This window comes from Bidens hawaiensis, unplaced genomic scaffold (genome assembly GCF_021521415.1).
Source record: "Bidens hawaiensis isolate Kalapana, Puna unplaced genomic scaffold, B.hawaiensis_p1.1 tig00001236_1, whole genome shotgun sequence".
Classification (NCBI taxonomy): Eukaryota; Viridiplantae; Streptophyta; class Magnoliopsida; order Asterales; family Asteraceae; genus Bidens; species Bidens hawaiensis.
In genome coordinates, this window is record NW_027491070.1 from 1866655 (window position 1) to 1886704 (window position 20050).

The 20050-nt window shown below is 33.3% G+C and overlaps 3 protein-coding genes and 1 pseudogene across 4 annotated transcripts in view; 2 read left to right on the forward strand and 2 right to left on the reverse strand.

Moving 5' to 3' along the window:
- Positions 1–20050, reverse strand: part of LOC143568847 (110 kDa U5 small nuclear ribonucleoprotein component CLO-like) — a 277562-nt gene that overhangs the window by 111171 nt on the left and 146341 nt on the right. The window lies entirely within an intron of this gene.
- On the forward strand, positions 5549–10034 carry LOC143567392 (uncharacterized; annotated as a pseudogene). Its single transcript, XR_013141405.1, has 14 exons — positions 5549–5620; positions 6364–6485; positions 6566–6732; positions 6828–6974; positions 7053–7104; positions 7181–7355; positions 7994–8076; positions 8165–8377; positions 8505–8621; positions 9079–9220; positions 9297–9404; positions 9475–9540; positions 9617–9804; positions 9864–10034. The product of XR_013141405.1 is annotated as an uncharacterized LOC143567392 (transcript).
- LOC143566352 (uncharacterized) lies at positions 16778–17188 on the forward strand. Its single transcript, XM_077053084.1, has one exon. The coding sequence runs from the start codon at positions 16778–16780 to the stop codon at positions 17186–17188; it is 411 nt and encodes a 136-aa protein (XP_076909199.1).
- LOC143566364 (uncharacterized) lies at positions 19135–19560 on the reverse strand. Its single transcript, XM_077053094.1, has one exon. It carries the CDS (start codon positions 19558–19560, stop codon positions 19135–19137), a length of 426 nt encoding a protein of 141 aa, XP_076909209.1.

The following is a 20050-nucleotide window of genomic DNA, read 5'->3' on the forward strand; positions in this document are numbered from 1 at the left end:
TGTGTTTGGTTCAAAGTCAAATTCAACATTTTGTATTCGTTTAGGATTATGTTTTTATGGGTCTATATAAACCCTCTAGTTCTCTTTGTTTCTATGTATCTTGGTTTTCGTGAGTTTGAGTAATAAAATCAGAAAAGCTCTTTGAGCACAAAACGTGAGTTCGTATTTTGTTTGAGTGTGTTCGCTTGTAGTTCTTGATTTCCACTTGTAAATCGTAACATGAGAAGGGCGCGGGCTCACTTGTGGGCGCTAATGGTGAGTGGTGGGATGTTTTGGGATGCTAAAACTGGTCGCTATGGCGCGGGGTTGGGATGCTTTTTGGGGCGCGGAACACCGCGGTGGAGCGCCGTTGAAGGCTGGGCTGCGAGGGTGGGATCGTATGAACGGCCGGCTTCGTTGAACGGATTGGTGGGGCCCCTCACTTTCCTATCTCAACCTCTCACACACATACATATATGATATATATGTATATTGGCGCCAATGGGCATTAAACCATAGTGGGGCATTATTAGTTGGGGCTTCGAAGCCCCCAATGGTTACGTGACGCTGACGTGGCACTGTGGAGGGGCTTCGAAGCCTCTCACCATAGAGGATGGTCTAATGTAGAGGTGGCAAATGGGTTGGGTTGGGTCGAAACGGGTCATGGGTCGGAACGGGTTAGGGTTGAAACGGGTTAGGGTCGAAACGGGTCACTTAAAAAAAGGGTTGTTTTGGTTCGGGTCGGAACGGGTTAGGGTCAGCAGGTTCGGGTTAGAATGGGTCAAGGTTGGAACAGGTCAAAACGAGTTTCGAGTCAGTTTTTTTAGGACCAACGAATAAGCGCGTTTCCAGCGCGTTACATCTCGTTTTAATAGCAAAAGCTCGTTTAAGTGATTTTTCAGTTCCTTTCAGCACGTAACAGCTTGTTTAAGCGATTTTTCAGTTCGTTTAAGCACGTAACAGCTCGTTTAAGTGATTTTTCAGTTTGTTTCAGCGCGTAACAGCTCGTTTAAGCAATTTTTCAGTCGTTTCAGCGCGTAACAGCTCGTTTAAGCGATTTTTCAGTTCGTTTCAGCGCGTAACAGCTCGTTTAAGCGATTTTTCAGTCGTTTCAGCGCGTAACAGCTCGTTTAAGCGATTTTTCAGTTCGTTTCAGCGCGTAACAGCTCGTTTAAGGGATTTTTCAGTTCGTTTCAGCGCGTAACAGCTCGTTTAAGCTATTTTTCAGTTCGTTTCAGCGCGTAACAGCTCATTTAAGCGGTTTTTCAGTTCGTTCCAACGCGTAACAGCTCGTTTAAGCGGTTTTCAGTTCGTTTCAGCGCGTAACAGCTCGATTAAGCGGTTTTTCAGTTCGTTTCAGCACGTAACAGTTAGTTAAGCGATTTTTCAGTTCGTTTCAGCGCCTAACAGCTCGTTTAAGCGATTTTTCAGTTCCTTTTAGCACCTAATAGCTCGTTTAAGCGATTTTTCAGTTTGTTTCAGCACTTAACAGCTTGCTTAAGCGATTTTTCAGTTTGTTTCAGCACTTAACAGCTTGTTTCAGCATGTTTTTGTTTCGTTTTCGTCGACTTTTCAATTTCGGTTAATTTGTCGATTTTTTTTGAATGAGGACAACAGATGAAACGTTTTAGTTTTTTTACATTTTTCATTTTTGTTATATTTTTTGAGTTATGATTTTTTTATTAATTGTTTTGAACTTTTTTTTTGAGGGTTTTTATTAAGATCAAAATCCCTCAAAGAAAAATTCAAAAAAAACAATAAAAAAATCATAACTCAAAATATAAATGAATAACGAAAAAAGTAAAAAAACTAAAATATTTTCGCCGTTATCCTCGTTCGTCAAAAAAAAAACCCGACAAATCAACCGAAACCGAAATGTCGACGAAAACTTTTTTAAAAACCAAAATCGACCCGTCCAGTGCAAAAACTCGCAAGAAACCGAAACCCAACCCATCCAGTGATAAAACTCGTGTCGGCACGAAACCTGATCCGAGCCGAAACCTAAACCGATACCGTTCCAATTTAAAACCCGTTTCAACCCGAACATGTCACTTTTCCTTAATACACTAACCCATATCGACCCATATAGTTAAATTTGTCAACCCATTTTGACCCGAAAATAAGAATGTGAAATTTCAAGTGACCCATTTTGACCCATTTAATTAAAACCTATGACCCAAATCAACCCATTTGAATTTTAAAACAACCCAAATTGACTCATTTGAAATGGTTTGGGTCAAGATTGCCACCCCTAGTCTAATGGTTAACTTACCACAATAGGCTCAAGTGAACAGGGGGTGGGGGTGGGGGTGGGGGTGGGGGTGGGTAAGGGTGAAGGATAGGTTCAGCTAGCATCATGTGGCGTAAGATGATAGGATGAATCTATTGACGAGTTTCAACCACAACACATAGTCTTACGTAGGGTGGGATTGGGATCGGGTTGGGTATGGGTGCGGGTATCGGTCTAGTTGTTTTAAAAGTTTGTGATGCAGTCAGTTCGTCTAACTTTTATAGCTGAAGATGACTTGGCTTGCTCGTTAAATAGACTATGGTGCCGATGTCATTGGCGATATGGAGTGGAATGCCAATTTTTTTTTATTTGGATATTTTTTTATTTCAATTTGTATTATTCGCTCATAAAAACTTGTTTGAAATCGACTCGTCTGACTTCAAGTCTGAGCTAAAGATATCACTAGGTAAGTGGCCTTAAATGGTGTTGGTGTCAAACTATCAATGTCGATGATCATGCAAGTGGCCCCATTATTTTGGATGTTTTTATTTTAATTTGTATTATTCGGTTCATACTAGACTTTATTTAGTCTTTTGGTAGAGTTTTTGAAAAGTCTGTGGCTCCCCCGTGAAAGCTCATCCATCTTAAATCGACTCGTCTAATATCGAGTCCAAGCTAAAGATGATTAAACTCATCTCTTTTGTTAACCAGCGTTAGGTGTTTGTGTCGGTAACAATAATGATCCATTGTGAAATCTTTTTTAATATGTATCAGCCCATAAGAATCAAAACTTTGTTTTTAATCGGATTGGGTTTGCTATCCAAAAGGGGGTTGCGGCACAGCTTGTTGCCCGCTTACCTGCCACTTCATTGTAAATCGTTTGGATGTTTCTATGAAATATAAAAAGAGTCAATAAGAAAATTGGGATGTTTTTAATAATATAGTAAGTGGCCCCGTTATTTTGAGATATTGTTAGTTGTATTATTTGATAAAAATATCTTTTATTTAAGTCTTTTTAACGAAAGGAAAAACTTGATCGGTTAATATTATAGAACATAAGGATTTAATATCTTCTATTTGGACATATTACATGTTACTTTTGTTTCTTTCATGATATATAATCGAATTAAATATATATATTTAAACAATACATTATAAAAGACAAAACATTAGGTAACATTAAACTTTTGCTCAAAAATTGGCTGATATAGTCCCATGTAAAATGGCAAACACAAGTTGCGTGTGTAATAAAAATAGCAGTCTCACCAAACTATTTATAATATATTTCTTTTAATCAACCACGAAAAAAGCCCGACAATTTGAGGCATCCATGATCATAGAAAGCGCTAGGTTACCCAAACTCACCATCTCTTGTTTCGTGAAAAACCTATTGCTTGAAGGCCCACTGCAGTAATATACAGTTAAAATCCTGCAGTCAGAGCGTGAGGAAATTGAACGCCTGACTAGTAAGAAAAAAAACTCTAAAATAATAGCTTCGATCTCAGTCCTTGACACGTAAGTCTAAAATTATACCAAAAATCTATTACTGACTGGTGAGCTCATAACAATAAACCTAATATGATCATAAGAGCAACAATATCTTAAAAGCATATTTTTCGTTTAATATTAAAACTTGGCACTTGTTAGATCTCTAGTCTCTTGAATTCTTGATAACTGTACATTTACTTATACCTAACTGAGTTTGATTAAAACCTACAAAGCATAACATGAGAATGAGTTGGACCTAACATCATATGAAAGGATGATACCAAAACTCCAATCATAAGTTCTCAAACAACGTTTGCAACCTTTTACATACAAAAACATGTTTCATATTGACATTATAGCCGAAGTTTGTTATTACTTGTCTATAAAAACATTTCTTTCATAAATTAAATATACAATTTAAATTTTGTTTATATTGGTGCTTTACTATAAAGTTGTGTCCATAATATATATATATATATTTTCCTTTTATGTGATTTCGTAAGAGAGAGATTAATTAAATTCAGAGAGAACCGTACAAATATTCATACACATATAATGTTATATCATAATATAACTATGTAAAGTGCAGAGGCATCACATGGTCACATGGATTATCTACTATCCATTCATAAATAAAATCTTTTTTCTGATATATGATATATAGGTTTTTGAGTATTTAACGTAACCTTTTTCTCACTCACTCATTAAAATTACTATTTATTAAACCCATGGTTTTGAGCCACACACGTGTTCACCGCTTTCTCTCTTTCTAACCATCCAGTGCTTAACCAAGCAAGTAGGGGTGTCCAAAATACCCGAATCCGATTAACCTGACCCGACCAGAATCCGAATAAGCAAATTCGGGTCCTGTTAATAGGGTCAAAAAATATTAATCGGGTTATTCGGGTATTCATTTTTGGAAAAAAAGTCGGGTTAACCCGAATAACCCGATTAATGGTGATACTTAACTTTTACATAAATGATTAATATGTGAAATAAGCACCATAAAGGCAATAATGTAGGCTTTATAGAGAAGTTAACTATTATGTTTGTTCAGTAACCGCTCGACGGAAAGTTCATTTATGTTGTATTCATTTAACTAAACGAGCAAACATGAACACATGTTTCGCTCGTTCATCTATATTCGTGAACGTTCGTTTATGATCGTTCATTTTAGTTTCTTTACATCCATTCATGTTCGTTTACATATTAATAGAAAATTCTTAAATATTATATGCATTTAGAAATTATATCACCTTAATATGTTCTATGTGTGTTTGTGTTTATTTAAATGTGTTCGTTTATATATGTTTGTGTTCGTTAATGTATGCACATATATGTTCCTTTATATTTGTTTATCTTTGTTTAATTATGTTCGTGAACTATTCATTTAGATTTTAAATGAACAAGCATAAACAAACACGAATATGTTTAGTTTTTAACTAACGGACATGAACACAAATATATGTTCGATTAAGTGTTCGTATTCGTTAAATGTTAAATGAGAAAACACAGACATAGTGACATACCTTTCTTCATGTCCGTTCAGTTCATTGACATGCCTATATACGTAATTATAGGAATTATAAATTTTGCAACCTACAAGTTACAAACACAAAACAATAACTTACAATTATAAAGTAACAAAGTTAACCCGAATAACCCGAACATTAATTAGGTCGAGTCGTGGGTTAGATATTTTTTAAGAAAAACCCGACCACCCGATTAACCCGAAACCCGATGATACATACATAGTAAAAAGGGAAATTTTAAGGGCATTTTAATTTAGGGGTTTAAGATGTGAAATAATTGCAGATTGCAAAATCAATTTAAAGGGTATTTGATTTACAGACCTTGCCGCCATGGATGACGTCGATCGCCTCTTTGAGTGCTTCAAGTGCGGCATATCTCCTCCTCGTAAGAGTCTGAACCCATTTTCATTCATATTACTTTCGTATTTGAATTAGTAGGCTAAACTTAAAGGTGTGTTATAGACATGAGATATAAAATAGTTAAACGAGTCGTATTCATGTGTTGATACTAGGGGTGAGCAACTTAACCGCCATAACCGTTTAACCGAACCATAACCGATATAATTTGAACCGATAACCAGCGGGTCGGTTTAGTGAATTTTCAAAAACCGCCAAATATGGGTCGGTTTTGGTTAAAGATAATTCCAAACCCGCCATAACCGAACCGACCCATTTATTTAACCAACAATATGTTTGAGGCTAACTTCCACCGAACATATGGTCGGAATATGCCATTTCGATGGTTTTGGTTCAACGTTTGTTATTAAATTAACTTGGAATTTCATTGTTGGATTATATGTTGCCGTTTTTTATAAATATTTGGTATTAGTATTATGGATTATATATTTTGTTGGACTATGTAATGTCATTTTTTTTAGGCGTAGATACATGGTTTTGGTTACGGTTAACCGACCCAAACCGACTCGTTATAACCTTCAAAATCGATTAACCGAAACCGCCATAATGGATTGGTTATGGTTATTGATATCCATTAACCGACATATCGGTTATGGTTATGGGTTTGGCTCAAAACCGCCCCAAACCGACCCATGCACACCCCTACTTGATACTTGTGTTAAGCGCACATGTTTAAAATGATAAAATGCTTATTGTTTTCTCATTCAGAATCAGCAGCTGCAGGAGGAAGAAAAACCAAAAAACATAAATTAAATCAACAGAAATCAAATGAAGATCCATCAACATCCACTGCAGGTTCAAATGGGAAGAACCAGCAATCTGCAACTAATATTCAGAATGTAATTTCATCTGTTTCCGAATATTTTATGATCTTATATCTTTATCGAAACATCAAACTGAAAGTCTTGTTTTGTTCCAGTTCTATACACCGACAACTATTGGAAAAAAGAAGTTAAACAATGGAAACCAGTTCTCTCCTGTTGTCTTCTACGGTTCTCCACAAGGCGTGCCTCCAAAAAGGCCAGCTCGGTTATTAAGATTATTACATGAGATACGTGTTGAACTCGCTGCTCAACATAAATTTAGGTCCTTTAACCTTAACTTTTTCATGATATTCTTTGAGCATTTTATTGGTTATTAGCATATGTTTAATTGGTTATTTTGGCGGTACACTTATGAAGAGAGGACGTGTAGGCCACGTTTCCAAGACAAGATGAGGCTATGAAGTATTTGAAAGATCACAAAGGTGCACATATTTTTAGTTACCAAGATCATGCCACCGGACAAAGAAGGTTTCTCGTTTCAACGTATAAAGAGTTTTGGCGAAGGTGCATATGTAACTGTTACTAGTTAATGGTTACAATATGTATTTGCTTTTTTTATTTGAATTGATTGTTGATAATTAGGTACATAAACATGAGTGCTAAATTTCGTCACCATTATGAAGTTATTCAAGAGGTTAGGCTTTGTATTTTCTAGGAAATAAATTATTGTTGCTTATAGGAAGTAATATATGTTTGATGAATTATTATAGGGATTGCCATGTCACCTTTATTACGATTTGGAGTTCAACATAAAAGAAAATCCCGAGAAGAATGGGGATGAAATGGTTGATCTTCTCATATTAATTACTTTTGAAGCTGTGCTTGAGAAGTACTCTATTGAAGGAGACAATAACTAGATTGTTGAACTTGCCTTTTCAATGATAGGTACAAGTTAATTTCTATTCTTGCCCCTGTCAACGAACCGAAAGAAGAATGCTTATGCTTATGTTCGTTTGTTTATCTAAACGATCGAACACGAACAGTTAAAGGAACGTGCTTGCGTTCGTTTATGTTGTCAGTTGACAATATAAACGAATGGTTCACGAACGCAAACAAATAAACAACACAACTGCACATAGATGAACAAATATAATTGAGCTAAAATCAATTGAAAGTAAATGTGAACAACAATATTTTGTACCGAAAATGTTATTAAAGCAAGACTAAATTGTTATGGGCGTAAAACATTCACATGAATATATTAATGAACGTAAACAAAATGAAGTTAATCAAACACTAACTAATGATCATAAATGAATGTAAACAAACAAGCATAAACGAATTTAAATTAACAAACAAGACATGTTCATGTCCGCTCATTTAACTAATGGAATAATTTTTTTTTGTTTGTGTTCGTTTCTTAAATAAATGAACTTACCGCTGAATGTTCACAAAGGATTCTTTGAAAGTTAGTTTCGCCTACAGGCCTATCTATTCTACATGTATATTTTTTTAACAATTCATTTAACTGATAACATTTGAAAATTTTATTATCCAGTTTTTTAACAGTGTTTTGTTGACAGATAAGTTTTCCCGACACTTGATTATCCGCTTACCAGGGCTTGCTTTCAAGGATAACACGCATGTTGGTGCGTTTGTTGCAGAGGTATCTAGACACCAAATTTTATTTAAGTAATACTCTTATTAAACACTAATATTATAAGCTTGGTTGTAATTGTTATTAATGTTAATAGGTTTGTACACGGATTCACTGTACCAAAGGAAAAGATAAAAGATTTGAACAGTTATTTATTTCAAAAGATTCAAGCTCTCCCGATGGCCCTTGTCATCTTTTTGTTGACACTGCTGTTTATTCTAGAAACCGTTGTTTTCGTCTGTATTTATCATCTAAAGCAGGCAAAAGTTCAGTGCTTGTACCCACTGGACGGTTTAAATGTAAGGAAATGGTACGAAGCAACTGCATCTTGACAATATTTCTATATATATACATATTATACACATAAGTATAGATATAAATGTATGTATGTTTGTGTATCTCATATTACTTATATCATTATTATTTATGCATCCCAGATTGAGGAAGATGTGTTCATGGCATCATTGATTTGCAATATTGATTCTGACTGTGAAAAGCTTCTAGTCTGCAAAATGGATTTAGATTGTGTGAAGGTTTTGCATTTTGATATCGAGGTAAATCTCTCTCTCTCTCTCTCTCTCTCTCACACACACACACACATATATATTATGATCAGATATAGGGTTTGCATTTCTTTAGAACACCAAAAATTTAAGAACTTCAAGAACTCTAAACAACCAATCATTTATTTATTTGATATATTTAATATAATTTTGTTGGTAGTTTTGTCATTTTTTATATGTAATTTTGCGATTACATACATGTATAGTTTACATATGTGTGATAACCAAGTAACATGTAATAACCAATTTACATACATGTAATCACAAAATTACATATTATAAATGACAAAACTACCCTCAAATGATATTAAATGCATAAAACAAATAAGTTAAATGTTTGGCTGCTAGAGTTCTTAAAGCTCTTTAATTATATAAAACAAATATTTAATTGTATAATTTCTTTTATTTCCTCAGTCTTGTGAAGTTACTCATGATTTGTTTTTGGCAGAGAAATAATGACTACTATAAACCATCCACTCGCGATTTTGTGCCAACTGATAGCTCAAGTAACGGCTACTTGAGTGGAAAATCACCTTTTCCAGCATTAGACGAGTTTGTTGAATATATTGCTACCATAGGAAATGTACAAGGTTGTTTGTTGTTCTTCATATCTTACATTCTTCATTAACAAGCTTTCATATAACTAAATTTGGTTTCACAATTTAGGAAAAATTCGAAGCTGGTATTGGTTCTCAGAGTACGGTTTAATGGTATACAGCATGTTAAGAAATAGATTCTGCGAAAGAATTGGCAGACAACACAAGAGCAATCATGGTAACTTGTATAAAATAACATAAAGTCATTTTTGTTATCCACAATATGAATAGTTTGCTATATGTTTCAGTGATGTGTGTGGTGGACTTACAAAAGGCTGCTTATTATCAAAAGTGTTATGACCCTGATTGCAGAGGTTAAAAATCTAATTTCATCTTTTTTTTTTTGGAAATATTAATGTAACTAACCTATGAACCAACTGATGTTCATAGGTTACCGGTCTCCCCTGCGGCCGGTCCCACCAGAAGTGTTACCTGACTCGAGTTACAATGGCAATGGAAGTGATGAGTTTGTAACTGAAAGCCCGATGGACAGTTGTAAGAAAGGGTGGTGGACGGAAGCAATGATGGTTGTGGATGAGGTTGAAAATATGCCAAGAAAGTTAGATCTCAGGAAGGAGGTTGGTTTTCTTGCTAATAAGTTTTTTTTTTTTTTTGAAGTTTGAGTTATAACTAACAGGATCAAGTGTGGGATGAGGATGATGAGTAGTGGATGGCTGCTGAAACCACTGCATCACAGATTGAGCTCACTTATTGCACACAAGCTTGATTCTTTTAAACTCAACTGGCAGCTTGTTTTTGTTTTCACAAATTTGTTAAATAATTGGGATCAATATGAAGTTAAGGATTGGTTACTTAAACAAGGTTGTCACAATGAAAATGAAGATATTTTTCGCCATTTCGCTAAGAGTGAAATCAAGTACATCTACGACGCTTATACAAATGAAAGTGAAATTATTATCCATCAACGAGTTTACCATTTTTATTATTAACATCCTCTTAATTGGACATGTGAGCATCTATTCATTTTTATCTATCCCAATGAGTTACCGTCGATCGGCCAACGAGTTATGATTTTAATTAACAAAAATCATTTTACCCAAATAAAAATAGTTTCACTTTTTATCAATGTGACAAATAAAATCATTTTATCAATTAACATCCTCTTAATTGACCATGTGACTACTAGATATTTATTTATCAATGATAACGATTACAAGTACATAACATGATATATAGATGAGTACATAACATGATATAGAGTGAAAAAGTTAAGAGTGAAAATGTTATGACTTGTAACTTAGTAAACAAGATATCTTAAATGAGTATTGCTATAGAACAAAAAAATTACATAAATTTCGTCACTTTCATTTATGATATTCACGTTCAATGAGTATTCCATATAGAAACAAGTGCCGTTTTGGAGTATAGTATACGTAAGGACACTTGTCCTTTAATGAAATTAAGTGTCACATGCTACTTAGATAACTTCATTTTAAGCAAAATCGGAGGACCCAAACAAAATAATATACACTGGTTTATATATTCAGGCTAAAGAAATTTATAAATTACTTAAACAATATCATATACTTTACATAAAATAATTATTATTTTGTATAGGGAATTGCGGATTTATGTTTTCTTTGGAGGGAATAATTCACCAATGGAAGATCCGTTGATATAATCTGTCAGCTTATGTTAAAGATAAGATTTCGGTTTGAATTCTCGCCCAGACTTTTCATACCTTAGAGCCGTCGTTGATGTTGAAGATAAGATTTTGAATTAGATTCTTGTTCATACTTTTCAGTCTTTTGTTGGGATTCATTACCGATAGAATATTCATAGGTTAATCCGAGTGCTAAATGTTTGTATAAGTAGCCTCACCACCTAGGTGGAAGTCGTTGAATATTTCAAACCAAGCCTAAAAATGACAACCTCCTATTTTAAATATGGCATAAGGCGGAGTTTGTGAGAAGAGTCAATATGGCATATCGTTCTTATCATGTTTGTTGGAATTAATGGTTTCGAAAGCTAAAGATCCATCATCGACGCATACTCTACATGGATGTAACGTATCAGGGCCGGGCTAGGGGTGTGGCCGGGTAGAAGAGGGCCATAGGCCCGAAATATTTTTTTTAAAAAAAATATATGTATTTTTATGAAAAACAGTTGTGTATAATCAATGTTTCAATAAAATTTCATAACCACTAGCTTGGTCTAGTGGCAAAAAAGGTATAACATCTAACCAAGAGGTTGTGAGTTCTAGTTTTAGTTGAGACATTTTTATGTTTATTTTTATACATAAATTTTTAACACAACTCAAAAGTATAAATAGTGATATCACATAATATCTTTAAAATAATTGTATTATCATCTCTCTTTTGCATTCATAATATGATCTTAAATAATTTATTTAATAATAATAATAATGTGTCTAAAACTATTTTTTAATATACTAATTATTCAAGTATACTGTATACAATCTCTTTTTTTCAGTTTTGAGTATAACAATACATATTTATATTTTAAACTAGTTTTTATCCCCCGTATTAAGGGAGATTATTTTATATTGTTTGTTCTAATATTTATTTATTTTATGAATTTATATTTTTTTACTGTATGAAAGTTAATAATATACTTATGATTTGATGATAAATTGTTTCATAAATAAATGAGATGTTATAACACGGTTTAAAAGCTATATGGTTTTGATGAGACCCAAGACCCGTTTATATTTTTTACTATAAAATTGGTTTTTTAATTATAAATAATATTTATGAAAGTTAATAATATACTTATGGTTTGATGAGACCCAAGACACGTTTATTCTTTAGACTATCAAATTGGTTTTTTAATTTAAATAATATATATATCTTTTTTCAAAATAAATAAGATACTAATTTTTATTATATCCCATTTTAAATAAAATGAATGAATAATCAACGTGATAAAGTGTCACACTCTCAATAGTATTTTCTGCGATAAAGTATTAATTCATTAATATGAATTTGACATTTTGATATGGAATCCAACGAGAAGCAAACAAAAAATGATCATCAACTGGAACTTTAAGAAAGCTCAACATATAAAAACATAACCAAAAATAAATTGATTATTTGAATTGTTTTTAGACTGTAAAACATCTTATGATTTTTGGTATCTTTATGATATATAGTTAATGTGTCTTTTAAAAATATGTAGCTTAATCTAATCAAGAGAAAATAAATTGATTATGAACTTCTATCGTAATAAAATCAGTAATTTACTCTATTAATTTTGATGTCAGTAATGTTCATACATACCATCAAAATTAATATTGATAGCAAATTTAAATGGCTAATTTGTATAACTGATGAACTTGTCATATCTGTTCCTCGAGCACGAAACCTTGGGGTTCTCGTCTAATACGTTCGATTTTAACTTTAACGAGTAATATATAGGATGATGTAATTTTTACCCATCTTAGATTGCCACACCTAAGGGAACCCACTTGTTCTTTTGACTTTTTTTAAGCATATTATGCAAGTTGATGGATTCTAGGTTAAATGAGTCAAGTTGAGTATTAACTTGTTAGATTTGATGTTGACTCGCTTAATTTGATATGATTTGAGCTCAACTTGTTTTAACATAATAGGGATTGAGCTCATGCTCGGACCATCTACAACTCTTTTTCTAAAGCTCTAACACAAATCATGACTAATTTTTCAAATTTGAGCTCAACTTATTTATTAAATGTCTTGTTTTTTTTAATCTATATACAGGTGTTTGTGGGGGTTATAACCTCTTTAATATTAATTATGTGAATGTTTATTTGTTATATTAAATATAAGTTAATATTTTGTATAAATAACGAAGCTCGTTCAGGTTTGCAAGCTTGATTAAGCTTGGTGTATAAGACTCAGTCTCGGGCTCGTTTAATAAAGAAGCTTTAACTTATGCTCGATTTCGGGCTCAAGCTTGAGTTTGTTTAACCCATCTTGATTCAAGTCTTTAATAAACCGATCTGAACTAGTTACTTAAAGACTTTGCTTCTTTACACGCGTGTCGATAGTCTATGACCATTACTTGAATACTTCCTACTCTTGTCACAGGATTCTTTCGGTGTCAGTATTCAAAAAGAAGAAAGATACATTAAAATCTTGTGAAAAAATCTATCTTGTTAATATAGTCTATAGATGTTTGTATATGATTAAATGTAACGGGCTTGACTCTAAAGTAGCAACTATAGGCCCATTAAGATTTAAAACCCACATTTTAAATTTTGGTTAAATTGAACTAGACTTTTCTATATAATTTAGTGATAATTCACTTTTAGAGAAGGTGATGTGAAATGTGAATGCTTATACAGTTTAAATTATAGAGATGATGCATAGTAGTGAAACAATATTTAAAAATCTATAAAACTTAGATAGAGAGATGGGATTTCAATGAGAATGAAAATAGAACAAAAATTCTAAAATAAAAGATAGAGATGGATGCAGAAACCCTCATGGGCGTAGCCAGAAACTTTTTTGTATTGGTTCAGAAAATTTTGATGGACGAACGACCGATTGTCTGTCACTCAAGTTTGGGTTTTCTATAGGTACCATGGTGAAATTTCTACGTATACGATGCAAAAATACATTAATATATAACATTAAAAGAAATTTGTACGTATTTGGACGAACTCATTCCCCGAGAGTTGTCTACGCCCTCAGACTCCTATGTGAATGCTCTACAGACTCTTAAATTAATATTGTAAATATAGTTAGTCGTTGCATGTAAAATGTTCATACCAACCTCTTAACTACAACACAAAACATGTTTTTCTTACATACGAATAACCTCATTTGAATATAATTTAACATATGGAAATGTCATTAAGATTATAAATATTATTTGAACCATATAGAGAAAGGTAAACCAAAACAGATTATTAGCAAGATAATAGCAAATAAGATATTTAATTTCATAAACCAAATATGTTAACAAGACTTTATAATTTGTTATTCAATAATGCTCCCTCATAACTAGTGTATCGCGATCGGTTAACGATCCCTCAACATTTGTTGTCACCGGTGGAGGAGGTGGTAACGCGAAAAGAGGACAATACATTTTAAGAACTTGAGGAAACAATGAATAGAAAGGATAGACTTTCGGCCAACATCCAGCACTTACGCTTTCAGTGGCTTTGCAACAATCCGGCCATATAGATAACTCAAGTGGTTTGCCTTGTGACGCCCTATAAAGTTCCCCAAGCACTTTGATAGATCAAAAGACGCCGCCCAACACTCGAACCCCTCGTTTGTTGGCGTAGGAGGATTCGGTGGTCCTTGGGCTAGCCCGAGTGAAACTAAAGACACCAAGCAAAATGTAAGAAATAGAGATTGAGAAGTCATGTTGAGTGTTGAGATGTTATGGTTTGAATATGTGGTGGTTGGTTTATTTATACTAGAACTTTAAGCATTTAATTGTTGCAAAATTTAATGATTTTTTAATCATTTTTAGAATGTGCATGGTTAATAAGAAGTGTAGCATACTAGCATGCATTCACACTATTTTCCGGTTAGGAATGAACTGAAGTTAGTATGTATGTGCGTTTAATTCAAAGTATTAGACGTGTGACATAAAAAAATTTCTACAAATGGTTTATTTCAAAGAATATTTATCTTTCATATAGTAATAACCATTTTTTTATTATTATTATTGGTGATAAGTGATAACTTCCTTCTATGAAAATTGTAACAATGAATGCTTCTAAATTTATGAATCTACTTATGGGTAGAGATGTTCAACGAAACCGGTTCCTGCCTTCCTGGAACTGAACCGGTGGACCCGAACCGGACCCGAACCGGTTCCTACCCGTTTTTTGTAGGAACCGGACCCTATCTGATTCAACCCGATGATCCGTGACCGGTTCTTGCATTTCTGAGTGGGGGCGGGTAAGAACCGGAACTGAACCGGAACCGGTTCTGGAACCGAACCATCCGGAACCGGTTCCTAACCGGTTCTTGCATTTATGTTAATTGTTTTGCTTATTTTTCATGCTATACAAATACGAATCGTAGTTTAGAATCCAAATCGCAAACGAAAAACGAAAAAAAAAAACTAAATGCATTTGTATTGCAAATCCAATGAACAAGTTTACATTGTACAATGGTTACATATTTAACTGACGATGTTCCAACTGATGAAACTCTGCAACTGATGTGTCACTGATTCATATTTTGCATTAGTGACAACAAACTCTGCAACTGATGAATGTTCCCACTGATGAGTATTCCTCATCAGTGGCAACCTTCAGTAGTTGTCATCAGTGACAGCTTTCCCACTGATTCAACTGATGACTGTTCCCACTGATGAGTATTCCTCATCAGTGGTAGCTTTCCCACTGATGAGTATTCCTCATCAGTGGCAGTCTTCAGTAGTTGTGATCAGTGGCAGCCTTCAGTAGTTGTCATCAGTGGCAACCTTCAGTAGTTGTCAACTTGTCATCAGTGGCAACCTTCAGTAGTTGTCTTCAGTGGCAACCTTCAGTAGTTGTCTTCAGTGGCAAACATCTTCAGTAGTTATCTTTTCTTCATCAGTTAATTGTTTATTTTTATGTTAATTGTTTTTTTTATTTTTCATGTTATACAAATACGAATCGTAGTTTAGAATCCAAATCGCAAACGAAAAACGAAAAAAAAAAATTTTTTACACTGTAACCGGTTGGAACCGGTTACGGTACAGGAACCGGGTTAGGAACCGGTAAGAACCGGTTAGATAGGTTAGGGGTCCGAGGGTGGGAGAACCGGTTCGGTTCCCTAACCGGTTCGAGCCTGGAACCGGTTTAAAAGGGGGTTTTGAATATAGGAACCGGTTCCGGTTCCTAGTCCCAAACCGTTTTGAACATGCCTACTTATGGGTAGGTAGAAGTGTATATGAACAATTGTCTTTAATTTATAGAACATTTAAAATTTTGATCATAATTAAATTGAAAAAAATTTATTGTTACATTTTTCATAAAGGAAATTATCACCAAAATAATAGAAACATGGTTATTACTTAATACTTTATCAAAGATAAATATATTAATTTATGTAAATTCTAGAAATTATCACCAAAATAATAGAAACATGGTTATTACTTAATACTTTATCAAAGATAAATATATTAATTTATGTAAATTCTATATTGCACCGACAAAATCAATTTACCAATACAGTTAATTCAAGCCAGCGGTTTTCCGACAAATTTCTTTCTGAGGGTGAAATGAAGATAATTGTGTAAGTCAATAGCAGTCTGTAATCCAAATGACGGTTAAAAGAAATTAATTCGAATGTACCAATTACATTCTTCCCTTTTTAATTGGAAAATAGTATACATGCGTTTTTTAACCATTATTACTATTCTAAAAAAATCTTAAGAATTCATTAAATTTTGCATAATGGGACATTACATTGAAGGCACAAAATATATATATATATATATATATATATATTTTTGGTATTCTTTTTAATCGTTATTTTTGACATATGTCAACACGTTTATTTGAAACAATTAAATGCTTAAACTTCTAGTATAAATAACTCAACCATCACATACTCAAACCATAACATCTCAACACTCAACATGGCTTCTCAATCTAGTGTTCTATTTCTTATATGTTGCTTGGTGTCTTTACTTTCACTCGGGCTAGCCCGAAGATCACAAATTTCTCCCTTACCATCAAAGGGGATCGTCGAATGTTGGGCAGCGTCTTTTGATCTAACAAAGTGCGCTGCCGAACTTAATAAGGCAGTGCGAGGCGAACCAATTGAGTTAACAACATGGCCGGATTGTTGCAAAGCCGCTAAAAGCATAAGTGATGGATGTTGGCCGAAAGTCTTTCCTTTGGATCCACTGGTCCCTCAACTTCTTAAAATGTATTGTCCTCTTTTCTCGTTACCATCTCCTCCACCGATGCCAACAAACGCTGAGGAATCATTCATGGTGTCTAATCTTGTTGATACACCAACACTCGGGGATGTTGATGGACCGTAGACCGCACCATGACGGTTGTCGATCGATGAACCATTCATGATACACCAAGTGTTAAGGGAGCAAATGAACAAATATTTATTTGGTCTTGTTTACGAAAATTAGTATTTTGTTTGCTATTATGTTGTTGGAAATCCATTTTGATCTACCTTTCTATATATGGTTCAAATAGTAAGTTGTGGATTGTTTTATTAAATTAGTAATCAAAGACAAGGTTTGAGGCATGAGATGAGTAATATGCTATGTGCTCACCCGACAATCTAGACTTACATATGAGATGATTCGTTGGTGATACGTTTATGTTTATTGAAGTTAGTTTTATAAATCTAATTCCGACTATAGACTAATATTCGTAAACTAGAATATAGCAAATAAATATATATGACATTATATTATATATATATTATTTTAGGAAAAGTATTTGGTTAAAATATATTTAACGTATATATCCTTACGGAACGTTTAAATAAAAAATATATATCGCGATCGTATACATTTTGTAATATGTCATAAGAGATTGAGTACTATGAGTAGTTATATAATTAACATAACTACACTTGTTGGTAATGGTTAAGAATGTATGTATGTATGTATGTATGTATGTATGTATGTTGAAAACATTTAATAAATAGTCTGATCGGAGTTGGGTAATGAGACTCTCCAAAATTTGGAAGTGCGGTGGCCTAATTAATACACAAAGAAGTCGTCGTTCGAAAAAAAATGTATCTAGAAAACATTTAATAAACAATAAAAAATTATCGTTGTATATTGTATCGCTATAATGAAGAAGGTATTTTTATGAATGTACAGCATCTTGTCTTGTGTGTGCCTGTATATGTGTATTTGGTTAACACATATTAGAAATGTGTTAATTATATATGTATATTATAAGATTGTTATATTTATTAATTTTGTTCATTATTACATTAATGTTTTGTTGTTATTGTGGTACTGTGTCACCTTCATTCATTGTGCTATGTATTACAGTATTAGTATATTCAAAATAATAAGTTTATTTTGTTTATGTTCTCACAAGTTTAATATATATTACAAAACCATAATTGATTAACAATAATAAATAAAAGAAAATGAGCATATCAGGTTCAATTCACGTTTTATGATCTCCTCTTATATGTTTAATTTGTTTTATCAACGGCCACATGTGTTTCTCAGGTCGTTTTGTGAGTCGTTCAATAACTCCTATAATTCTGGATTAAGCACCTAAGGTTATGATTCGCATGCATGAAATTTGACTAGACTTGAATGATGCAATGACACTCATACATTAAGGACGCTTATAATGGATAATGATGCTTAATGCTTAATTATCGTTAATAAATTGTACAGACATTACGAGTTGTCACAACATTAATGGTCCATTCCACCCAACACAACTAACTAACAACGAACTAATTAACAATTACAATTATGACTAAACTATGACAATGAATTGAAAATTATCGTCGAGGCTAACGTCAAAAATAGTATCAACAACCCCTCAATTTCTATATAAGCTTCGCCCATGCACCCACGGGTCAGGTTCTGGGTTGGATCCAGAACCGGGTTTTATGACCACCTCTAAACATAATATAACAAAAAGGGCCCTATGAAACCAAAACATAAAGTGGCAGTCATTCTCCTAAGACCTAAATCAATTTGACCAATAATTCACTTATCTTTTACTTTTATTCATTAATAATTCTTCACAACCAAATTGAGATAATTTTCACTTTTTTCACTTTTTGTGGTGTTCATAATAAATGGAAATATCATTAAGATTAAAAATACTATTTGAACCATATATTTATATAAAGAAAAGTAAATCAAAATGGATTTCTAACAATATAAGAGTGAATAAAATATTTAATTTCATAAACTAGAAGCTTAAACAAGACATGATAATTGGTTCTTCAGTGTATCATAAATGGTTCATCAACAAGATTAAACCGTCACGGTGCGGTCTGCTGTCCATCAGCATCAAGTGTTGGTGTAGCAACAAGATTAGACGCCACGAATGATCCCTCAACATTTGTTGTCATGAGCGGTGGAGGAGGCGGTACTGCAAAGAGAGGACAATACAATTTAAGAAGTTGAGGGAACATCGGATACAAAGGAAAGACTTTCGGCCAACATCCAGCACTAATGCTTTTAGCGGCTTTGCAACAATCCGGCCATATAGATAATTCAAGTGGCCTGCCTTGCGACGCCCTATAAAGTTCACCAACACACTTTGATAGATCAAAAGCCGCCGCCCAACACTCTAAAGCCCCCTCCTTTGATGGCATAGGAGAAATCGATGATCTTTCGGCTAACCCGAGTGAAAGTGATGACACCAAGCAAAATACAAGAAATAGAACCATAGATTGAGAAGCCATGTTGAGTGTTGAGATGTTGTGGTTTGAGTATGTGGTGGTTGATTTATTTATACTAGAATTTTAAGCATTTAATTGTTACAAATAAATGTGTTTGACTTTCTTTTGTCAAAACTAATACCAAAAAACACATTGTCTTCAATGTCCCATGTTGCAAAACTTAATGAATTCTTAAGCATTTTTGGAATATTATTTAACGATTAAAAAGAAGGGTAACATGCATTCACACTATTTTCCAATTAAAAAGGAATGAATTGAATTTAATGTGTTCATTTCATAATTTATAGCACTGAATATGACATTAATAAAATGTTAAAAAGCACATCCACATAAATTATTTGGTTTGAATTCATTGTATTGTTAAATGGCTTTAAGACTTAGCTAATTATATAAATTATTTTTTTTAAACGATCATTAGCATTATAGCAATGAACATAACAAGAATTAAATTTTTTATATAGATGGTTCAATAAGTTTATCGATTTTATATTTC

Bases quoted from the DNA above. Each gene is read 5' to 3' on its own strand.
- LOC143566352 (XM_077053084.1), top strand. From the start codon at position 16,778: ATGGCTTCTCAATCTAGTGTTCTATTTCTTATATGTTGCTTGGTGTCT.
- LOC143566364 (XM_077053094.1), bottom strand. From the start codon at position 19,560: ATGGCTTCTCAATCTATGGTTCTATTTCTTGTATTTTGCTTGGTGTCA.